General features: G+C 42.8%; 1 protein-coding gene across 1 annotated transcript in view; it reads right to left on the reverse strand.

The window, feature by feature from the left end:
- The window catches only part of WASL (Wiskott-Aldrich syndrome like), a 74000-nt gene that overhangs the window by 34453 nt on the left and 13890 nt on the right, over positions 1 to 25657 (reverse strand). Inside the window, exons 3-5 of the mRNA XM_006024523.2 lie at positions 3915 to 4049; positions 1779 to 1865; positions 194 to 290 (exon numbers count right to left, since the gene is read on the reverse strand). Of these exons, the coding sequence (XP_006024585.2) occupies positions 194 to 290; positions 1779 to 1865; positions 3915 to 4049 (319 nt within the window). The remainder of the gene's footprint in view (positions 1 to 193; positions 291 to 1778; positions 1866 to 3914; positions 4050 to 25657) is intronic.

Here is a 25657-nt window from a genome sequence, read left to right on the forward strand (position 1 = left end):
TATCTACAACTACTACCTGTAAAAGAAACTCATGTTGAGGAGTACCAATTTTTGTGTTACTTAATTTAAAATACACTGTACAATTTCCTGATCACCCACCAATGGAAGAAGCTTCAGCAGAGCAGTAAGTTCTAAATAAGCTAAATGCCTCCTACCCTGCCCCCATATACTTCAATGTAGGTTGAATATTTACCAGATTTTCTTTGCCGTCGTCCAAGCAAATCTGTTACTGTTTTTCGGAATGTCTTAGCTTCTTCTTCACTAGCAAAATTAAGGCCAACCTGACACGTCTGAAATACATCAAATTTATTCCCCTATGAACATGAAAGCTGTTCAAGTCTCTTAACTATTTTATTTTTTAGAATATCACAGAATTTAAGGGCCAAGAAAACTGGTTTATGAAGGAATAAACGAAACTCATTCCTTTGAGTGGTATGTGAAGAATTTAGAAACAAACATGTATGCAAGTTGAACATATATTTGTGTTAGGGAATGTTTTGCTTACTAGAATCTAATTTCTTAAACTGAGGCCACCTCTACACATTAGAGGTGCTTCACAACTAACTGGTTCATTGCACAATTACCTCGAGACCAGCTACATGTGCAAAATAGCTACTACCCAATAAAAATCTCTAACCAGCTATAAAGTTAGACCTCAAACGTGTACCAACTTTATAGTTGGTTGCTATTGAGCTTTAATTTGCACATGTAGCTCCCCTGCAGCTGGGAACTCTGTTGATGGGGCTCACAGCAGCATGGGTGCATTATGCCCAGCCGGGGCTAGGAGTCCTGCAATCAAGGAGACTCTCAGTCCCAGAAGCTGCTGACTCTGGGTCCTGGCAGCAGGGTCCCACAGCTGTGGACACTGGGTGAGGGGATCCAGCAGATGGGGGGGCCCAGCTGTCCCAAGGGTGCACAAACTCAGCTGCCAGGATCTTTCAGTCTTGGGGGTATGTGAAACCCCCCAGGGCTTGAGGATCGTGGCTCCTGCCATCCCCCCCAAGCTCAGGACTGCATGTGAAACCCCCAGGACTGGGGGATTGTGGCAGCTGGTTTCATGAACCCCCAGGAAAGCTGGGCCCCCCAGCTGCTGGGACCCAGCTAGGTTTCACTGAGGGGGCTCCCAGCCATAGGAGCCTGCTTCTTGCCAGTGCAGAGGCAGCCTGGAAGTGGGCTCCCCCTGCACCAGCAGTGAGGTGTGATGGGACCTAATGCATGATCCTAGAATCATGCCCCCTGTCATGTGCGTGTGGCATGGCAGGAGGTGCAATTTTGTGGATCGTGCATTATACACCATCAGACCTTTACCTGCATGTGTAGAGAGGGCCCAAACTAAATATCCTAGGAACATACCGTGACAGAACTAAGGTTTATGTTAAGTTGCACGAAGTCCAGCTTAAGCTGCACTTAAGCACTTGTAAATAATTTTCTGTGTGTCAATGAAAAGGCATCTGTAACTGATGTTTGTTTTTTTTTAATCAAAGAAAAACCGTAAAGGTATGGCATCTTAATTTTTCTTGTCTTTTAGCATTTCTTCTGCTTTAGCATTGATTTTTAGAAAGAATTCCCTCTTATAATTAAGTTTACCACAAGCTGCAAGAAAGAATATATAGCCAATACTGTACTTTATAAAATAATTTATACAATGAAAGTTGAGTCTTTCACACAAGTTACATTAAGGGAAGCAACTGTTAAAGAAAAATAAATATGCTAAAGAAAAATAAAATAGTAAAAATAAAATTGTTTAAATGTATTACGCAATTAATATCAAGACTTACATCTCCAGCAAAAGTATGAAAAAACCCTCTAGGGCTGTTATATACAAAGTTATTGTACAGTTCCTGCTCCCACAATAGTTTCCCATCCTGTAAAAGAAAAAGAAGTTATAGATGTTAAAGACTAGTAAACTCCCTGGACTAGCTTGTATTGTAATAGCATCCAAAAATTCCAATGGGAAATTGCAATCCTACTGTGTCAATCACTACATACACACACATGCTCTGAAGAATGTCTACTCTACAGAGTTTACAGTCTAGTCAAAAGATTATTTGAGCTTATTGGGAAGCCAGCCTACTTTTATGGTTGCTATATATTTGCCCAAGTTTCCAGATGTTTTGTATAAGCAATACCTTTCTAAGTTTTAGGAATCTACAACAGAGAAAAAAAATCAAATGATAAGACTTGGTCAAAGGGTTGGTACTTCCAATGTTATCAACAGGTTGATAATTCAGGTCTAGTCTATGCAACAACTGGCAATTATCATACATAAGACTATGAAACTTCACCTTAAAGGGTTTTGAAACAGCTGAATGAACAGTTTTTAAAGACTGCAGTATCAAAAGGACAAATGCTAGGTAATTTTCTAAGTCTCGCTGAAAGCGTGTAGAACTTAGGCTTCCTCTGTCAATGAGACTTGGGCACTTTGAAGTTTTACTTTACATCTCCATGGTCTAGATTGAAAATTAATAGAGTAGAATAGAGAAAATTGCAGTACTGCTACCTATGCCATAAGGCATATTTTTGTTTTTCCTGTACTTTTCATGTGCAATAACAACATTTATCTTATCTAGGTATGAAAAAAACAAAGGTGATATTCCTAGGCTGTGACACCTACAATGTCTTCTACACCAGCATTTCTCAACTGGTGGGTCGCAACCCAAAAGTGAGTTGCAAGAATATTTGAAAGGGTCACGAGGAAGTCCCAGAAAAACCTGAGAAAGTGTAGGATTGCCCTTACAGGCTGGCAGTGTTCCAACCTGCAAGTGCTGTTTGGGACAATTAGAAGCAGTGGGTGCACAGGCATCTGCGTGTGTAGACGCACATGGCCAGCACTAAGTGAGGCTGGGTTGTAGGAGCAGTCCCAGCCACTAGACAGGTAAGCATATGGGGAGCAAGGAATGAAAGTCTGGGGGACTGTCTGGAGGGTGTGTGCACTCATGCAAGTGCGTGTGCATGCATACTCAGGAGTGAGGGGCAACAGCATGGAGGGAGCAGAAGGCTGTGGCTTGGGGGTGAGGGGTGCTGACAGGGGACTTTGGGTGAGGCACTGGCAGGGCCAGGGGGGCTGTGGGTAGGGACAAGCCATCAATCTTGGCAACTTAATCCCAAAATGAAAAAGGTTGAGAACCACTGTTCTACACATACACAGATGCTTAGACCCAGCACACTAGTGACACTGCACTAACGTCAGCAAGTCCTGTAGTCAATATGGTAGTACTTTATATAAAGCTAGAACTATTCTATATAGTCTAAATCCAAATATTAAGTTATGCAGTCACAGGTAGTTACAATATTTGAATACAGGATATACCCTCAAATTTCCCTGATAATATGCTGTCAGAAATGCAAGCATGATGTCTGCATGAATTTCATAAAGCAGGGGTCAGCAACACATGGCCTGTGGGAGAGATCCAAACCAGGGAGCTAGAGGACTCTGCCTGTGCTTAGGCAGCGAGGAGCTATGCTGTGGCTAGGCAGCTTCCAGCTGTGCCACTGCTAGCGGGAAGAGGGGACAGCAGGGAGAAGAGTCAACAGCACAGATGCAGTTTGCAGGTGCCTGGCCCACGTTAAGCCAGCCAGCGAGGCTGCAAGTTGTATTCATACTGCAACCAGGTAAGGGGCTGGGAGAAGCAGTTATGGGGTCAGGCAACTGGGAGCTGCACTTGCACCAGAATGAGTGAGGGGAAAACCTCATTTGCTGATGTGCTGCCAAAGCCACTCGGCCCATGCTGGACCACAGCAAGCTTGTTCCAGCCCACAGCTTGTAAAAAAGGTTGCTGACTCACATCATAGAGGACTATTAGACAATTTATTATAAGGCAGTTTCACACATCTTTAACCAAATTCAATACAAAACTGACAATGAATTTTACCAAATTAAGAAAAAAAAGTTTAAGAAAGAAAGGGTTTCTCACCTTGATGTCATATATTCTGATAAAATAAGACCTTTGTGGATTGTCTTTTACAAGGCAAGCTATACCACAGCATCTCTTTGACCACATAGCATTGCGATCTGCTGCATATATTTGAACAACTGCTGAAGACATTGTCTGAAAATGAAGAGAATGTTGTCATTAGTTAAAGTTTAAAAGTAAGACATATGTACTTCATCTTTTAGTAAAATATATATCTACCGTTTTAGTCCTGAAGACCAAGCATAATTAATGACCTCCAGGAAGGTCATACAGAATGGGAAATATCAGAAGGCACCCATTTTATTTTATTCAGATATGTTTTTACAAAGTTCTTTAGATATTCTTTTTCAAAGAACATGATTTTGAGACCTTAAGAATACTTAATCAGATGCCATCTTCAAGAGACCACCCTGTAACTTTGAGTGATTGAGGAGGGTAGCTCTCCTGTAAAGATAAGCCACCTTTCTCCTCAATACCCCAAGTGCTAGGGGAGAACACAGTGCTAGACTGGGATTCTGCAAATAGGTAGAAACTGGAGACTTCCACAAACTGGTTCCTTTAGTAGTCCACAGGCAAATCAAGATCTCGTAAAATGAAGACAGCTGACAGATCCAGAATGTACACTTAAGGTCCAAATCCCATTCTACCTCTAATACAACTAAATGACATCTATGTAGATTTTAGGGATCCAAGTCATTATACAATCCTATTCCACTTATTCTTATGTATTGTGGAAGCAGCCACAACACATTTAATGGTCACTGGATAAAATGCTGAAGTGCACTGAAGGCAGGACACAGAACCTAGGGCTCACTCCCTTCCAGGCCAGTGCTTCCTCACTGGAGCACACAGTCAGACTCCCCCTTTGCTTGCCCTCTTTCTTGCCCCCAAAATCTTGCACTCTTGGCTGCATGTGGATGCACTCTGAATAGAAGTGACAAAGAATGCTATCAGTCTGGCCCAACTCATGGCCTTGTGGTTAAGATGCTCTCCTAGGAAGTATGAGACAGGGGCTCTAGCCCCTTGAGTGGGCTAAGGGAAGTCTAGAACCCAGACTGCCTACTCACTGAGAAAGTACCTTATGCCTTTAAGATACTAGGAGAAAGGTGGTAGTGAGTCTTCCCCATGCTTTGATTTTCCATTGAAGTAAATGCTGCTGTCCATAAGCTGTAAGTACTTGTTTAAGTAAACAGCTCTCCTCTGAGGAGCTGATCCCAATAAGATCTCTCCCTTCTTAGCCAACTGGAACCTACCATTACTCAGGTACCAAGGCTGCTGATTAAGAGAATTAGATAGGAGTAAGATCTTCCTGAGGCGCATGAGGCTGCCTGTTGCCAAAGTTGGAATGTCCTACAATTCTTCAGGTCAAAGTAGGATGAGGCTTTGGAAGCACAGAAGGCCACCCGCTGTCTGAGTGGGAGGGCAATGTGCCTCCCTCAGTGGACTAGGATTGTCCGCCGGAGATGGACATATACTTTGGGTTGAATGGAGGCTAAGTACCCTGATCTCTGTCAGGCCCTAGATCTTCATTCATCATAAGATGTTACCTTTCAACTCTGTGTTCTTGGGGAACCCTGGCACAGTACACAGCCTGCCTGACTCACAAAGGACTCATCCCCCACGCATCTCTGCCTAAACAAGAACTGATTAGAGGAGGGACTTACAAAGACAATGAAGATGCAGTGGGAGTTGCATCTAAAGCCCTCCAGACAAAGGTGATAAGAGTGAAGCAACTCCCCTGGTCTCATATACATCCGAGATGGAACTGGATGACAACTCATTTAAATGGGAGATGAGACAGGAACGCACCTTCATTAGCATTCAGGATGGAGAACAGATTCCAAGGCAAGGACAGCACTGAATTCTGGGACCAGAGAAGCAGGGGAACACTGCATGATGGGGAATCCCTGCTCCAAATGCTAATCAACCCACATCTACACACACTGAGCTCAGCATTTATCAGACCAATTCTAGTAATGACTCCTTTATTGGTACCTAAAACACTGAATCTTCCTGTCTGTATTGTGAGCCTCCTCAGAGTAATGCCACCCATAGTCAGGAGTGATCAGTTCCTATTATCCAGTATGAGAGCCACTGTTTACCTATAAACAAACTGAGTGTTCTCCCTTGAGCCATTGTTAGTTCTCTACAAAAACTCCTACCCAAGCTCAAGTTTCTGTTCTGGTGCTTGGATCCAGAAGCTGCACCAGTTTCACTTCTTTTGGGTCTGTGGCACACGTGCTGCCTCTCCATGGAGAGGGGAGGGAGGGCGGGGAGGGGGTGCGTGGCACTCATGAAGGTGGTGTTGCTATCAGTGCTTCTGTACACTGCACTGGTCTTCCCTGCACCCAAGTGTGTCACCCACAGGATCCAGAAATCCATGTGTGTCTTCTTCTGGGGATCCAGAATGGAGACGGTGGCAAGGAAGACCCTATACAAAGAGAAACGGGGGGGCAGGAGGATGCCAGACATCCACCAGTTCCTGTGGGCACAGTACACAAGCCAGATCAGCAAGTTGGCGACTGGGTCAGAGACCAAAACAGCCTGTCTTGTCAAGTATTTTACAGGTCACCTCCTGAGACCGTGGGGGGTGTACGTTGCAGCCAGAGGGAGACTGTGCACCATGGGATACCCCTGGTTCTACAGTGGGCTGAAGGATTTTTGCAGTGAGTATGAGCTACAGAATGAAAGCCCAGAGACCATGTCCAACCACAGGAAGATACAGAAGGCAGTCAGAGACAGAGACAGGCTATCGACCATGGACCTGCTCCCTGATGATTACTGCCAGGCTGTCTGGGACCGGATCTTTCACAAAGACCTAAGAAAAGACCACAGAGACTTGAACTAGCTCATAGCTCACGGCGTACTCCCAGTGAAGGCATGGAGGCACAGAGCAAGACAAGAGGCTAGACCCAGCTGTCCCAGGGAAAGTTGCCAAGGTGTGAAGGAGATAATCGACCACCTCTTTTGGCTCTGCCCCTATGCCAAGGGAGTGTGGAAAAAGGTAAGCCAGCTCCTTGAGGAAGTGACAGGAGTCAGGATGATGACAAGGGAGGTGGCACTGTACAGACACCTGAAAAACATCAGGCGTCCCAGGCAACCCACTTCAACCTATTTGTGTCCTGCATCAGGAGCGCCCTGTGGCAAGGCAGGAACCTCCTGATGTACAGCCACATTAAGCTCAAGCAAACAGACTGTGTTAAAATGTTTCTGAGCACTCCAGTCCTACTACCAGAAAGCAGTGGGAAAGGATGGAGAGGATGCAGCCAACTCCACCTGGAAAGAGGACATGTGGCACAGGCTGTTCAAAGCCCCGCCCTGGGAAAGGAAGTGGACAGGGAGAATGAAGGAGACAATGACACAACTGGACCTGAAGACAGCAAGGAGAACAACAGGATCAGCAGCAGTGGAAGCAACACTGACAGCGACAAGGACGGTGAATGAACTGAGAAGCGAAACCCCAAATTGGGGCTGGGTCTAAGACACTGTGTTTTGGGTTAGGGAAGGGCAGAGGGTGGGTGCAAAGGAGTGGGTGTGGTTATTATAATGGGTGCACGGGTTTATTAAGGTGCTTTGGAAAAGAAAAAGTGCAATGGAAGTCTATGAGAGAAGATGTACACACACACACACACACACACACACTAAAATATATCTATATATCTATATAGATATATTTTAATTAAAAAAAATAAATTCTGCCTGGAATCCCTCCATTGATCATGCTCAGAACTCTGTCCGCAAGCTCCAACAAACCCCTGGGAACATCGACTGGTTCAAGTTTTGCTGAGTGGTGAGACCTCAACTCTTTCTCTCCCTCACTCTGATTCCAGGAACCTGACTTTTACTCTCTTGCTCCAGGCACAGCTTTCTAAACCTGACTTTTGCTTTCTTACTCCAGGAACAGCTTTCTAAACTGGACTTCTGCTAATCAAACTTGAGCTAGACTTCCCCAAATACCTAATTGAAACCATGCAACATTGTAACTGTTTTATTGGTCTCTCTTGCAGGGCTATTACTAATGGTATCATCATAAGTTCATATACTTGGCAATAAATAACTTCTATGGTCAAGCTGGTTGCTAATACTCTCTCTCTGAAACTCACTTACTCTTCCTTCCCCTTGACCTCCCCATTTGCTCTTCAGCAATGCTTCTTTTACCTAAGCCAAAGATCCCTGTAATGCCCAGTACTACAGTGGGGTCTGCTCATCAACGGAGTTACTACTAGGACAGGGGTGGGCAAAATGCGGCCCGCCAGGCCATTCTATCCAGCCCGCGGGGCCCTTACAAAATTTAGAAAGTTAATATTTATCTGCCCCTGGCTACCTGTCATGTGGCCCTCGATGGCTTGCCAAAACTCAGTAAGTGGCCCTCCACCCGAAATAATAGCCCGCCACTGTACTAGGACCATTGTGACAAGAGATTGGGACATGCTGAGTTTTGAGGCACATGAGGGTATCAGCTGAAAGTGCTGACCCAGCCTGCTCAGACATACTCTTTTAGCGTGCGTGTATGTGTGTCTAACTGCATTTATTATTGTTCTGCTGAAATAAGGGATGAACTGAGTTCAAGGCACATGTGGGTGTCAGCTTGTCAAGTAACACAAGCAACACATTGATAGAATCACAGAGACCCCCAGAAATATACCCCTAATAAATGAGCACACCCCAAAGTGATGGGCAAATCTGGTAACAAAGATTATCTACAAAACACACTCATTCCCACCCAGACTATATATTGAAGTTTGTTTCACCAGGTTTACAAGGGTCAGGAGTTTTGAGGCAGCCAAATACTCCCAGAATTTTCACATCAGTCTCAGTGACAAATTTCCGTTCCTCATTAAGATCATATATCTGACAATTAGTCCAAATGTCAGTACCTCCTGAAGGGCAAGATGGAAACTTCCTATTCTTAGGCTGGCTTTGTATGACCTTTGCTTAACACCCCTCCCCCCCCAAGTTAATATTGGTCAGCTTCAACCATATGAGCCTTGCTCCTCTTCAGTATACCAGCGGTGGCAAAAAACTCCTAACAACCTTGGTACCTTATAGAAAATCCAGCCAAGCCCAATGCAAGGAAAAATTTGCATTTTTCTCCTCCAATAAGCTCCACAGCTAGACAATGCTGCCACGAGAATGTTAATCTAGTACTTCAGAATCTGCACTGGTTTCCAATAGCTTTCCAGGCACAACTGAAAGTGCTGGCTTTGACCTATAAGACCCTAAACAGCCTTTCCTCAGGGACTGCCTTCTCCCGAAGGTTTTCTTGCAGGGAGCAGTGACACCGTTAATTGCTGACTCCTACTGCCAAATTTCCAGACCTGTGTGGAGCCCCGCAGGCTGGGTGTTGTGTGGCCTGGTGCACTAGGAACCACCAGTGTGCTGTCAAATCCTGTGTGCAGGGTCAGGTTGCACTTGAGATCAGGCCGGTGTGGCTAGGGTTGGAGATTTGGTTGCGTGCATGATCAGATCAGGAATCTATATTCATATTGAATCATAACTTTAACATGGGTATTTTGCAAGTGCATGTGTTGAAAATTACATACTGTCCCTGCTCCGTGCAGTCATAACTGTGGAAAAATCCCCCCCCCACAGTATTCTACCTTCCCCAAAACAAAAACTTATTGGGGGTGGGGGGCAATATGGTACACAAGAAAATATGGTAAAATATTTTTTACAAAAGGTGTTTATAATCAATTATTTATCATTTGCCACGATTGGATTTTTCAATAATTTTAAAATGTGATAATTAATTAGATGTGCCCTGCCAACACTAGAGTTTATCTGAAGTTAAAAAAAAAAATTCAAGGATTAAAAATACCATTAGACAAACTGTGATTTGATGTTCTTTTTTAATTAAAGAGGGCAAGCAGCTTATTTGTTGTAATGTTTTGCCATTTTCTGCAGTAAGTGATTTCCTTTGATCAGGGTCTGGAGCACAAGTGGGGAGCAGACTCCTCTGCTCCACTCCTAGTCTCCAAGCAATCCTTGGCTTGGGGAAGAGGCAGGAAGCAGCAGGGAGAACAGACCTGAGCAGCAGGGCCACGCTCCCTGCCCAGTCCTCAGATCCCAGACTGAGAAGTAGGTGGGGATCCTCCATCTTCCTGGACCAGATCAACAGAAAACAAGTATTCATTCTTGCAAGATATATGACACCCTGGAAGATCCTTCTCCCAGACAGGGCAAGTTTCTCTCAAGAGATGCTGAATGTATGTCATGGTTTCTACCAGGAAAGAAGTGATATTCCCAGGAGAAACATAATTGCTGTACATGGCCTGATTATCAGCCATTTGTGTCTTTAATTTAAAAAGAAAAATTCCAATTTATAAAAAAAAAAATGCATGTGTGCCTTTGAGAATATTTAATTCTATTCTCATTCAACTGGAAGTATGATGCATGAAACAACAGGCAATTTGACTATCTGACAACCAAATAAGCCACTCAGAGCCCTTCTGGATATGGCAGAGTATAAATCTAAACAGCAACAACAACATATTAAAAAATTAATGATCTAGCAGAACAACTTTAGTAGTGTGCCTTCTTTAAAAATTACTGAAAATAAATTTTAACTTTGTTTAAGGGACTTCAGCTATATTGGAAACACAGTGACCACGACTATACATTGAGTGTAGCCACACACCCTACACACCAATTTCCCTTAGCTTTTTCACAGCTTCAGTAAGTTTACCTGCTACATGCATCGAACACCATTATAATATGTTTAAAAAGGAAATTTGTCAATTTGATAGCACCTCTTTGATTACTAAAATCAACTTCCTTAGTTTCAGGAAAATCCTGTGCCAATATGTAGAGAAACTGGTTCTACTGGGCTTAACAGAAGTAGAAGTCCCACAGCAGAGGTCCCTCTGCTGAAAGCAGAAAACCCATAGCTTCTCAATAAGCCAATCTAGATTTTTTTCTGTTTGAATGACAAACCAGCTTGCAGTTGTTAGCAGTTTTCTAAGATTCATAAAGTCAAATCTGAGAAGAACTGAACAGGTTAGAGCCAGGATCCTGAACTGTACTCCAAGATGCACAGGAAGCTAAGTTATAAAGCAGCTCCATAACTTTAAGTTATGGCCTCAAATGATTCAATTATAATAAAGTTCTGAAGAGTTGAGCCTATGTTTAAGTGGTTAAGACAGCCAGTTACACACACTTGAACAGCTTCTGTTTGCTAATTTAATGAAAACTATATATATGGAAAACAAGGTTTATATTTTAAGTGTTACTTTTTATGTGTCTTGATTTGGAACAAGACTAGTTCCCATTTTAATAACTAAAGACATATTTTCCTTCCCTTCACCAAATTCCAAGCTTAGTTCAGCTATTTTAATTGCTGACCAAAAAGTTACTAACCATAAAATGGATTGCTCCTAGTCTTTCTTACACAAAGATTCAGCATGGATTTTAATTTCATTTGTTGACTATAAAAAGACAGACATTATTTTTAATATGATTTGGTACAAGTCTATGAAGCCATTCTGTATCAAAGTAAAAAAAGAATAACCACTTAACCAATTTTGTTAGAAAATTATTTGAAAAGAAAATCTGAAGAGGGAATGAACTAGTTCCATAATCCTGGTTCCTTGTCAAACCACAGGGTAGGTGCTTCCCACCTGCACTATTCTCAAATGCAAGAACAAAAGGTGGTTTTAAATACTGAAATGATTGTATTCAAAGACTGGAAGCCTTTTGTTCTCAGGTGATATCCAAACCAAAGGTTAAGAATTCAATGTTGTTAAGTTTTGTATTTTATTTTTAACCAAGAAATTAGATGAATCCGTATTTTCATAGACAGGCAAAATGAGTATACCATGGTAGGGAGAACTCACCATATTTCAAGCTTTCTATTGTAGCTGTTTTGTGTACCCCTGCTACTCCACAGTGAATGAAAGCTAAATCACGGTGATTTAGCAGCTGTTTCACACTAATGTAAACGGGCCCTGCTTTAACTGCACTGTGGGATCAGAGAGGTCATATGAAACAGTTACAGTGGATCAGTTAATGCATGCTCAGGAGTGGTAAATTCCCCCCCCAAACTAGTGTAATTGTTTCATCTGTCCCTAACTACAGACTCAGAAAGATAACAAGAAAGAAAAATATTCATGTCAATAGATACCTAGAGTAAGTAGAGTTTATACAAATATTCTCTCAGATTACTACTTCCACTGATAAATTATGCCATTTATTTAAATTTTCAAGTGGCAAGGTATCAAGATCTCAGCAGGATATACAAAGACTGTAGAAGTAGAGGTGCAGCTCCCACTCCACACTCCACCTACTAATTAAGTTACCCTGTGTTACGTGCAGTACTTTGAGAAGCTGTCAGTATGGGTCTCACTGTAGATATACAAGCACTTCATGCACAAAGCTGTAGTCTGAAAAGCAGTCTACACTATGCAGTCTATGATTGCTCTTCTATGATGGCCGTAAGGACAGGAGCTGCAGCCTTCCTTCTCAGCTGCCATATTAGTTAAGTCTAAACCCATATTAATTAGGTTTCTGAAAGTGGAAATAAAAGGCTTGTCAGAGGATCAACAATCACACCATCTCAAAAAGTCAGTTACTGAAAGGTAAGCAAACTACCTATTCCAGCATATGTCTATGCAAATCCCACTATAGGTGGCAAGCAAAGCTATCTCCTCATAAGTACAGACAGTCAAAAAGCCTGAGGATGAATCAATTCAATCTTTGGTTAATCTAAACTGCATAGACTGAACTGATAAGCAAGTGAACAGATATTCACGTTTGATTTTGGAAATGCAGCCACATACCTGCAGTGGCTCAGGCCAGAAGGGGGGGGGGGCACTAGAGCGTACCTCCCTGCTCAGCTGGAGCAGATAGCTTGGGCCAAGGCTAGCCTGCCCACCCTGGGCAGGAAGCAGAGGTGGGGGCGACAGGATGGGACGGGACGGGACTGAGAGTTAACTTGAATCTGGAGAAGATCTGGGACAGAAGTTCAAAAAACTGATTTGAGTTACAGATCTGAACTGGTTTCCAATCACTTTATATACAGTTTATATGTAATTTCTGCCCCTAGCCCAGAAAAGCAGAATGAGGTTTAAGTAGAACAGTAACTGCAACACTGCTCTCCCACACTTGGCCAATATCCTAGAAGCAGTGAATGAAATTGGAGAAAAATCAACAGGACAGTGATCAACAGCAGCACTTTTCAAGTCTTGAAGCTAGCAAATTCCTGAAGGAGTCACTATTTATAGTTAATGGGAGAGGTTTGCCAGTCAGCCAGTAACTCAGAAATTGTGGGGAGACAGACTGAACGATTTGGTTCTGTAGGTGTACTGTACAGAAGCAAAGCCTTATCTACATAGTAAACTATCCTGAATAGATATTCAGCCTACACAGCTTTTCTCCCACTGCCCGTGGGAAAAGTAAGGACGGCCAAAGAAGACAAGCAACTTGACTGATTTGCATGCAGTTCTGAGAACATCAAGTGGATGAAACTTAGAAAAGATTTTAAACAATATTTCATCTTTGTCGTGTATGGGGAATATCAACTTTATGTGCCTGAAACATGTATCATTTTGGCCATGAGTAACTAGACAAACCATCTTCAGGGCTAGATGATGTAGGGAGTGTTCTGAAGGAGTATCAAAAGAACAAATCTGAAAAGAACAAATGCTGATGTCTGAAGGCAAGGTCTTTGGTTAATAAGTCTGAAGTAGGCCCATGAGGAACTTCCATACTACTAAGAAAGGTGAACAAAAATATACAGGAAACAGAGACAACTTTGAGCTGAAACTTGGCAGAGCTGAAAGGTGCAAGCCTTTTAAAGAAAACATGTAGTCCAGGGCCCTTAGGAGTATAGCCTGCATAGGGTCAATTCTTGTTGGGCTCCCCATACCAAATACCTCCTCCATTTTGGAAAAATAATTTCGAGTACATGACTTCCTGCTCTGAATCAGAATTTCCTGACATACCTAGAACAATCCCTACCTTAGTTCTTAGTCATCTAATAGCCAGGGTGGCTGATTCAGTTATTTACTATCTGGATCACTTATCTGAATGTGGTGATGTTAAACCAAGTCTGGGAGCTGAGTAGGCAAAAAAAACCTTGACCAGATGCAAGCTACAGGAATGATCATGTCTGGATATCACCCAGGGTACTGGGGGGAATCACTAGAAAGGAATGTAGGAAGTCTTCACTCCATTGTCAGAGGATACCTGGCAATAATCATACACTCAAGTACAGTAATTCTGTGCCTCTAATTAAATTTACAGATCTCCTTTAACCAGCATTCACCAGGGTCAGTGGCCAGTTGCTATACTCCACCAAATAGTTGGGGACGGAGAAAGAGAAGGAAAGGTGGCAAAGCAGATGCTACTTCCTGATGGCATCCCTCACCCTCCAATCTATAGAGGAAGGGTTTATGGGCTTGTTTAAGAAGCTGTTAACAGTCATGCCAGATGGAAAATAGTTCAGATAATAAAAACCAAACAACCAAACTCAGATTTCCTTCTTAGGCTCCTTCCTGTGGGTTTTCTTTTCAAGAGGGGTGATCAGGCCTTTTATGATTAAAATATCTTGTGCAGTTGAAAAGTTTAGTGATTTACAGCTTATACCAGATACATAAGGATTTTCCTCATAGGTGAATGTCTGACATACTGCTGGGTCTTCCAAAGACTCTGAATTTTGCTTCAAAATATTGTAGAGACTCGTTCTCACCCTTTTTAGACTCAAGCCACCTCTCAGAAAATGCCAGTTCTTAGTTTCCTCCCATTTCTTTGATTATGGACAAGACAGACCACAACTCTCAAATAGCAATGAACTCAAAGGCCAAATGGTTAGAATATGTTTAACACCATGAAATCTCTGGGTTTATATTGCAAATCATGTTTGTACACTTAACAGTGCTAACATTGCACGGCACCCTCAAAAGGATCTCAGGAAATTGTAGCATGTTGCAGTGCCCTGTCTGAGAATCAGCATTCTGTCAAATATTACAGCTATCAAAGTGGTTTTGTATTCTGCATTTTAGCACCAAGTGGTAACTCTTACAGTTGAATCTCTTGACTTTCCACCTGAAGATAAGAGTATTTGTTATTAGAGGTGCACCGATACATCGGTCCTTATCCTATCGGGCACAGATAAAAGGAAAATCGACATTATTGGCAGTTGGCTTTTTTTGGCCGATGTGGCCAATAATGTCATTGATAAATGCTGTGTGCAGGAGTGCAGCCACAGCATACATGCGACCAGGAATGCAGCCCGGCAGCATGGAGAGCAGCATCCGGGTACTAAGTCTGTGGTAGGGAGACAGATAGAGGTCCCCTTGGTGAGAGAGGGAGTGGGACTGGGGCAGGGACAGGGGTTGCTACAAAGTTGGGGCAGGGGATGGAGCCATGGCTTGTCTGGGGTGGGGCAGGTCAACTCCTGCTGCTACACCCCCCACCCCCCGGGGGAGGCATGTGCCCCCTAGATCTGTGCACGGGGCAAGGGCAGGCTGCCAGCTCGGGGCCGGGCTCTTCGGGGAGGGGCAGGCCGGGACTGTGCTCAGGGCAGGTGGGCCATGCAGCGGGAGCACTGGGAGGGGAGGCTATGGAGAGTATGACAACTTTTGGGCTGGTTGCAGCCCTCTCTGTAGTCCCACTACCTGCACTGCTACCGCCTGCCCTGAGCGCAGGCCCTGCCTGCTGCCCCACCCCCCGCTGGGAAGAGCCTGGCACCACCCCTGGCCCTCAGCGGGCAGCCCGCTCTCATCCCGTGCACAGATCCGGGGGTCACGTGCCCCTCCCCCGGGGTACATGCAGCAGTGGAAGCCACTCCCTGTCCTCCCCCAACACCCATGCCACCTAGGACAAGCTGCAGCTCTGTCCCGTGCCACACCCCAGCTGTGCAGTGCCTGCCCCTGCCCCACCCCCACTCCCTCCCTCACCACAGGGTCCTTGAGCTGTGTCCCCCTCCCCTGCCTCTTCCTCCCCAATGGACTTACCAGCCCAACACTGTTCTCCAAGCTGCCGGGCTACATATTGGCAATCAGACCGGTATTGGTCAATATGGCCTATTACTAATTGGCCATCAGCATTGGCCCCAAAACATCTTTATCAGTGTACCCCGATTTGTTATGTTGATAACTGTTCCTTAAAAGATGCTTCAGCTTTTTATTTTGGCAAATGAATAAGGGTAATTCAGAAAATACCTCAGAGAGAAGCCACAAGACTGTGCTACTCAGGAAGCATGACACCACTGAGATGAACTTTAATGCAGTTGCATGCAACATATTCATTGTAAAATTTAAATTTTAAAATGACAGGTCAAGGGACCACCACCACTAAAAACCACCAGTCCATCGCATCAGACTCCTTGCCCTGTCCTAATCAGCACAGCAGGAGTAGAAAGCAAACGCGCAAGTGTCTGGTTTAGCATGGGGAGCTACCAGTGACTATAAAACCATGTCATGTTGCAAGAGGGAAGGAGACAGAGACAAGTGGCTGGAGTTACAGTACAAGTTTCAAACAAGTAAAAATTGTGTTAGGAGCATGGAAAACTGAAACCGACTATTGTAACCTTCCTTCTCCTCAATGTTTCCATTAATTGGAAGCTGACATTTTTTGGAGTAGGTGGAAAGTGTGGGAGGGCAGGAGGGTGTGCAGGGAAGAAAAAGGGCTGTATAAAGCATGTTAATGTTATAAAAATATTTTACTGGATAGATTTTTACTAAATAAAGTTAGGATTCAAGTACCTAAAAAGAAAATTCCAAATGTCTTGCATCTACCTCCATAAGCCCAGACAATATACATTTGTAACAAAGAAGGCATTAGCTTCTTAAAAGCAGACAGTTTTTAAAGTGGCATCCAATTTTAGAAAAGGATTTTGCCTTTTCTAAAGAAAATAGATAATTTATTTTAATGATACTGATTGCGTCTTTTTGTGGAAAGATGACAACATTCTGCTCTGTAAGTTAAATAGCTGTTTATTTTTGCAATAAAGTTACTTGCACAATGTTTGTAAAGGTTTTAGGCTACTTATCACTAACAAAGGCTCCCCACTACATCCTCCCAATCCTCGCTCAAGTTGCAGTTTGGTAGGCCTCATCACATCTATGTTTTCTGACACTGCCCACAGGACCAACATTTCTGCAAGCAGTTTAAAGCAGTCTGATTAAAAAGAAAAACAACAAGAAGCCCTACATACACATGCATGTAGCCCTTTAAAAATATTCATTATTTGGAGACTGTAACCCTCATACCATGAATCACAGAAGTCCTACAATTAAAATGTGGCTAGACAATATAGCAAACATGAGTCCAAATCAGGTGATCCCAAAACAATACAAGAAAAGATGGTACCTATCAAAGCTCATTTTTGTTTTTAAAATCTGTAACTTCTATCCAGCTCAAATGTAAACACGACTAACATACCAGAAATAACCACAAACATGTCCCAGTAAAACTTTGCTGCTCAAAGCTCTTTCATAAATATATGACTGATCCACCTATCTGCTAATTGCTTATGATTTGATTTGTTGAACCAGGTACAACTTGGACCTCCTCCCTCCTCCTGAGTTCATTATGAACATTCTTCTTCCTGTTTACATCATTTGCTTGCATGACCTCAGGTATGCTATATACCCACCTACTTCCTCATCTGCATTCCTATTTGCAAAACAACACCTTGAATTAAGATATGACTTAAAAAACCTGCTGTGCTACATGTGCAATTACATGAGAATAGCTGCACTATCCTGCTTAGGCTGTTGTGTACAGGGGACAAGTCAGATGTCTCTGACTGAGCACAAAAGCCTCCCAAGGCATTTTTTTCCTGCCCCTATGAAGCAAACACTGTTAACATTTTGAAAAATGTAAATACTTGGCCTTAGGGAAAAATGGATAGCTTTAAGTGAGATCTGTCTCTAAAGTTGGTCACCTCTGGTGTGGGGTTTAAAACCATGTCATAAGTCCAGTCTTCATGGAATTGGATGTATGCTTGTACAATGACTCCCCCTTCCCCACTCCATAAATTCAGTACAGTTGCTTCCAACAAAGAGCTAAAAGCAGCCCTAAAGCTCAACCTGTTCTTTTGTGGAAAACAGAGTATAGAGAACAGTACTTGAGCTGACATCTGTTCTGCCTCAGAGTGCAGCTTGCTCACTCATTATCCCTGCCCATTTCAAACGCCCCCGCCCCACTTCCTCACATTTTCTTCCTCTCTTCCTGCCAAGGGTACAATTTCTTCTCCATCTCCCAAAGCAAGATGCTCATTCTCTTCTGTGCTGCCACCAAATCTTCCAGTTTCACAAAGTTTTCATTCTCTCCATCCGTTATTCAATAGTTTTCCATGCCCCTGTACATTCTGACAGACTAGATCCGAGTGACCATTTAAAAATGTAGAAGGGACTTTGAGGGGAAAAAAAAGCTACTTTTAAAGCCAGCTCTATGTACCAAAGAGCAAAACAGACACAGAACCTATCTGTAAAGTTTTTGTTTTATGAGGATGCACATATTCTTCACAGGCTAACCTGAACTATATCTGTCCGCTTATTTATAAAAAGTTCAGAATAACATAGTACTTCTTAAATTGTGAAAGTATTAAAGCATGAACATCAGAAATCCTTGAATAATCGTATGTCTGGATTACTTCTTAACATACTTTTAATTTTACGATCTAACATTCCATTTTCCTTCATAAAAAGTTAGAATAGATACTTGCTTTGCAGTTTTGTTTCTAGCAGCTGCCCCCCCCTTTTTTTTAACATGATAGCAATCAACATAGTAACTATTCCTAGAGCTTCTGGATCACCTTCAGAAATTTCAACTTCAGACTCTGAGGATACTGGAATAACAAGAACTAAAAATACTTTGAAAGGAAATATTGGCCAACTAGCTTCTTATTTATAATAATAAACAACTCCATGCCAACACAAAACAAGCATACTAAAGGAGTTGTAGAAAGCCTATTTAAAAGTAATGCCTCTTTTGATTGATAATTAAAAAATGGCTCTCTTACAACAGTGTCACTAATATCCTGATTACAGTCAAAAGCAAACCCAGTTCACTTGCATACAAAATTTAAGGATATCCAACAAGCCTGTAACACAAAGAACATGCTCCTCAAAATTTAACTAGAGCTTATTGAAACATTTCTCACCTCTTACTTCAGTAATCCACACATAATACCTGCTCTGCTACTAACTAAAATTTAAGTTAAGAAAGCCCATAAGGCTACAGAGGATCAATTTATGTCTGTAACTCTGTGTGCACCCCAGTGAATTATGCACAGAAAAATTCAAAATTATATGCTGAGTCCATGTGGTGGCACAGAGCCAGCCTGGTCCAGCCCACTAGTCCATGCCTTTGAACCAAACTGAGCTGGCTCCCTGCCAGCACATGGGGCTTGTGGCACTGCAGATGGGAGCCATGCAGCATCGGGACAGGTGGTCTCTGTGCCTCCACTTGAGGCTTCCAGCACTCCAGCGGAAAGTTGCATGGAGAGACAGAGTCGCATGCCACTGGACTGGGCTGCCTCCATGCCACCATGTGGAGCTGCCCACTGGAGTGCTGGAAGTCCCACATGGAGGCATGAAGTCAACCAGCTTGGCCTGATGGTGTAGATCCCACCTGCAGTGCTGTGAGCCCCACGTGCTAGCAGAGAGCCAGCCCCATCTGGGTCAAAGCCAGGAGGCCAGTCGGGCCGGCTCTGTGCTGCCACATGAAGCCGCCAGATTTCGGCTGGAGCTGTGTGCCACTGAGGGGGTTCTGCCTGCCACAACCACGAGTGCCCAGAGGGCCTGCCACCTGCTGTTGCTGCCACCGGCAACAAGGGCTGTGCACCATGGGGGCAAATGGAGGGGGGCATGTGGCAGGGTGGCCCAAATGCACCCACAAACCCCACACTCACCCCCACCCCATGCCCACCCATAAACTTTATGCCCACCCCCCACCCCCGCAGGCAGAAGCTCCACTCACCAGCTGTCATCATGCGCCACCATGCTTGGTGCCTCCACACAGGCTCAAGTGCTGGGAGCCCCACAGAAGTGGAGGCACAGAGCCCACCTGTGTTGAATTATTAACTCATGCGCAGTCATACATTTCATCCACAAAATTGTGGGGGCACACAACTGTGCAATTCCCCAAGATGTACTGAAGGCTGTTCTATGAAGCCATCTACATCTGTTGAACGGACATGTGTTGAAAGGCGATTACATTTTTTGAGAGAAAATGGCAAAGAAAATGTAAGCAGGTGTAATCAAGGCCACCACTGGTTGGATGCAAAGTTCTTCTGTTAGCTGAGATACTGCACTAAAAACTACTTTAATCTGGAAGGCTAAATTATGGCTTCTGTTCCTGGCTCCTGACCTATTCCTGTGAAGTGTCCTTTGGCAAGTCACTTAACCTCTCCATGCCTCAAGTTCCCTTCATATTACAGATTAGATAATGATGCCATCTTCCTTTGCAAACTTCTTTGAGACAAACTGAGCAAAACCTAGGAACAATATTTTCTGGTTTGTACAGAGCTAAACCTATTGCTTTCACTTTGATATATCAGGGGGCACTAGATAGTCAGTGAACTAGTAGCAATATATACAGGAAACCCTCACTATTCATGGTTTCAAATATTCACAAATCCCAAACCTGCATTTTAAATACAGCAGACCACATTCATAAATGCAGTGCCTTATTCACAGATTTTGCCATGGGGGGGGGAGGGGGGATACGAGAACATATCCCCCATGAATGGTGAGGGTTTCCTGTACTACCACCAATATAATTCTGCTCTGCATAGAACAGGCCATGCCTCAAGCATGCTACTACCTGACCCATGTACACATACAACAACTCACTGTCTAAAAGACTGTTATGGGTGACAGCAACACAGACCACATAAGAATTAAATTGCAACAAAAACCGTGGACATCTTTTGACTGCAGCTGTTACATTAGTCAGAACTCTCACTTACTCTTACATTTTAAGTATGGCCTGGTTAAAATCTCAGGCCCGCAGACCAACTCCACTGTGGCACAGTAGCACTTTTAATCTTAAGAGTTCCCCCCTGCCCACTGACCTGCCCTGCCACCCCCACCCCCTGCTGATTGGCAAAGGGGCTCCATTGGCCTAACCACTCACCTGGATGGCTGGGAGTTGAAAACTGAGGTTTTAAATATGCTGAGGCTTTCACCTCCCATCTGGTCAGCAACTAGCATCGGGAGGAAAAAAAAAAAACGTGCTTTTCACCTCCTGGCCATCAGGAGCAAATGGCAAGGCTGATGGGGCCCCTCCACCAATCAGCAGTGGGGGGATGGAGGGAAACACCAAGATTAAGGAGTCGCTATACTGCGAGCTAGGCCAGCGATTTAAACCAGGGCCTAATTATAAGTAATCCTGACTAAGAATACCTTGGACAATACAGTCTCCAGACTCTAAACCCATTTAAAATACTTATTGTTCACATGCAATTCATACAAATATAGTAAGCACTATTGGTTTAAAGCAAGGATGCCCAGCCTGTGGCACCATGTCATCCAGCTTACAGGGCTCCCAACAGGTCTGGATTTTGGCAATGGGGGAAACCTAGCACCACTCTCATGCTGCCAAATTACCAGACCCATGGGGAGATCCTGGCCCTGCATGCTGGATCAGACTCCTGACTCCAGCACCTAAAGCTCCATGGGGGTAGCATGAAGGCCCAATCCTGGCACATATGGGCAGCGCCAGGCTTTTGGGGCCCAATCCTGGGGTACAGGGTTGGGAGTGGGCATTGCCAGGGTCCTGGGGCCCAGTCCCAGAACGTGGGGCAGGAAGAGAGTGGTGTTGGGTCCAACAGCCTGATCCAGCCCATAGACCAGCCCCATGCCACTCATCTGGCTTGTGGGACAAAAAGGTTGAGCACTACTGCTTTAAAGTAGAAAATAACTAAAGTTCTCAGTTTGCATCTGTTCTTGTACAAACCTCAAGTTTTCAGAAAAGAATGATTTTATGCCTTTTCACTTAAGATGTGCTGCAAGTGTCAATGCTCTGGATGCAATGGGCTTTTATTTACTGGTTGTTGTGACAGGCTAGATTGATTATCAGTCAAGCAACCCCACCCTTGTTTTGTTCCAAAGATTGAAGTTTTATAAGTAAAACAGGTGAATAAGATGAAAGCAAAGTAGTTGAGCTTAGAATACTGACAAATTGGATTAATTGTATGTAAGTTAGAATCGAAAAGTAAGTTAGAATCGAAAAGTAAGTTAGAATATGGGATGAAGAGAAGTCAAGATTAAAAATGCAGGTATGATGACACTTTAATTATTTTTTCCTGCCATCTATTCCGTGCACTCTACTGGCTGCAGTGATGCGCGGGAAAGCTTCTTCCCCACTCCCAACTTCTTCCTGCACCTGAATTTCTTCTTTCATAATCACTCTTAGTCCGACTATTACAACTACACAGGAGTTTATAATTAAGCCTATAAATATTTAAACAATGGTGAAATCTACAAGAAATAAAGATTACAAGGACAGTTTACTGACTTGTAGTTTATATTTTTTTAATCTATCTGGTCCATTCACTAAAAAAGATGGCAGTTTGACCAGTTTTTCCTCCTGCCCACAGTACCCGTCACCCAGAGGCATCACATGTTCTTTCTCATTATGAAGATTACATGGTACTGCCTGCTTACCTTACATATATGTAAGCAGCTATATTTTTCTTTGCAAGTAACTATATTAGCAACTCAGTACTAGTGACCTGTTCTGTAATAACAAACTAATAAACCTGTGATGGGAAATAAATCTGTTTTTCAAGCTCCAAAATAATTTTTATGTGGGCATCTTAAATGCACTAAAATACTTCGCAGGGGTTTAGGTTGTAGCCGTGATGGTCTAAGGACATAGGCAGACAAGGTTCCTTGGGTGAATTTAATATCTTTTATTAGACCAACCCAAATGGTTGGAGAATGGTTATTAAGGTTATTCGACGAAGGGTTTTTGAACCCGAAAGCTTGCTTAATAACCATTCTCCAACCATTTGGGTTGGTCTAATAAAAGATATCAAATTCACCCAAGGAACCTTGTCTGCCTAAAATACTTTTAAATTTCTGCTTGGAAAAAAAAAAAAAAAAAAATCAATGAGCATAAATATAGTAAACCACATAACAGCAAGTCAACAGATTCTATTTCTATCCTGAAATACAGCTAGCAAACCTAAACACTATTCAACCAATTACATTTTAATTTCTAAGTTAAGAATCTACGCTAATTTTAGTAACTGTTAAATATTTTGCTGTTGCATAAAAAGCTACTCAAAGAATATCCAAGTTGCCAAGTCAAGCATTCAAATGTGGAGTGTAACAGAACTAAGGGTGCCCAGGCAGCAACACAAGAACATTTAACTACATTGGTAGTGTCTTAGTACTCATCTTCACTAACATTTACAACATTATGTAAATCAGCTCCCTAGGAAGTAACAATTCTTCAGTTACGTTAAGATAAAATAAGTAAGGTTAACAATGGCCAACCTTATATTATGATCTATTCTGCAAGAAACTCTGAAGACTACAACTAGGTAAAAAAAAATCATGGTTTAAGTTTGTATGGGGCATGTAAAGCTCAACAGAAATGAATCAGTTCTTCTATGTAGATTATGAACAGAAAAAAAAGCTCTCGTTTAGAATTTAGAATCCATAATATAATGCCTTAACTTTGGTTTTAAAACTACTTTCAATATAGGAAAGAAAAACTCAGACCATAAAATACAACTATTATTTTTCAAAAACTCATTTACAGTATTAACAGTCGACTCATTTACACCTTGCTACTCTTAGTTAATAAAACAATACTAGGCAAATCCTACATGTTGATTCAAAACTGAGTGGCAATATTATGCCTTCATTTCTACAGCCTCTCAAGAGCAACTGCTAAGGATTACTATGCTTTCCTTTGATCAAATCAAAACAAAATAAGAAAACAATATACATTTTTACTGATCTACAGATTAATTTGCAAGGGTCACAATTATGAATATAAAAAAATTGTTAGAAATAAGTGCCACTGTATTTTCTTGCATAGAACACAATCTCCAAATAATATGCACACTTTGGTTTTGAAGGCAGAATGAAGAGTAAAAGATCTTTCCTTCAAAATACTGGTAAGTATGAAATTTCCCCAACAAAAACGCAGTTAGCTCCAATGGCTGGGGAAGGGGGTGTTGTTGAGGAAGGAAGGAGGAAGAACCTGTGGCTGTTCTATTAACACCCTAGTTGCAGCTCACCATAGGTGCTGCTGGTTGAGTCAAACAGTTCAACCCGTTTTCTTCTTGAGCTGAGATGGATGGGCACCCAGAAGTGCCCGTCAGATCAGCTAAGGGCATGACCCTAGCCAGCAGCACCTGTACAATTAGCTGAGTGCCCACACAGCTGATTCAGCAGAAACCTCTGCCTCAGCTCTCCTTATAAATTCAGCAGAGCCAGCCTTCTACAGCAGAAGCCTTTGCCAAAGGAAAGAAAAAGCACCTACAGCCAGAAGCTAGGAAGCCCCTCACATACAACATTACAGGAAACCCTCACTATTCGCGGGTTCGGCATTCGCGGTTTCAAATATGCGTGAATGCTAAACCCACATTTTATATACACTTTATATACTTATAGGAGCTCCTCGGGAGCTCCGTGCTTGCTCCTGCCATCGCTGCTGCACTCCCACCAGAGCTGCTGGAGCCATGCCTCCAACCCGCCCCAGCTGTCAGGGGCACTGTGTTCATGAATGCAGTACCTTATTCACGGATTTTGCCACTCGCAGGGATCAAGAGAACATACCCGCTGTGAATGGCAAGGGTTGCCTATACTTTCTCTTTCCCCCAACATAGGTTTATACAGAAGAAGCTATTACTGTATCTTCACTTAAAATGCACATCCCAATTTCTGGGAGCTGAATATTGGGAAAAATGTGTGTTTTATGCAAGAAAATATGATACTTCTTTTTCCAGGTTATGCTCATGAAAGTATGGCAAACTTTTCTTGATTTACTGACAGTGATGCTACAACATCCAATGGTCAGTGGCCCTCCATTACTAGAGAGCATACAGCAGCATGTTGTAAAAAGTCCTTTACTAGTCCCCCATTTTGATACATAAATGGAGTCTTTCTGAAAGGAATATTAGTGGTATTACTTGTATAAATGATATAATTGCTGCCATACTATTTGTACAAGTGTACAGCAGTGGCCCTTGCTGGCTTAATAAAATATGCTGATTCTAATTACTTTAGTTTAGAATTAAACATACCACACATTACTTTTAAATTAAAGAACTGATTTGTTGCATTTGGAATCAGCTTGGTCACAAATCAGATGAACTTAATGTACAGTTTAAACTACAATTCAGATTTATAGGAAAATACAGATCTCAACACAAAGTGATGAGCAGTGGGCTGTAATGTCCAAAGCTGCAAGCCCAAAGACCATCATTGCCCAAAGGAGGCCAAACCTCAAGTTACATTCCATTTCTATTATAAAGCTAAAACCTTTATTCTGAAAAGAAAGAGACTTAGTAGTAGAGAAGTAGACTTAAATTTTGTAAGTTGATCCTATCAATACTACAGTATCAAAATTCAAACTAATTGACTAAAGAGATAAATTTTTAACTCCTGACTAAATTTAACAGTGAACCTGTGACATGCTGAGAAGCATGCCCTGCCTATTCACTCCCGTGTGGCACTCACCAAACCCAGAAATGAGGCAGCATGCCCTAACAATTCCTTAGCATTTAGCAAGTAGCACGTACAAAAGAGCTGAAGCACGTACTCAGGGCCATGTAA

Source organism: Alligator sinensis, unplaced genomic scaffold (assembly GCF_000455745.1).
Source record: "Alligator sinensis unplaced genomic scaffold, ASM45574v1 scaffold574_1, whole genome shotgun sequence".
Lineage (NCBI taxonomy): Eukaryota > Metazoa > Chordata > Crocodylia > Alligatoridae > Alligator > Alligator sinensis.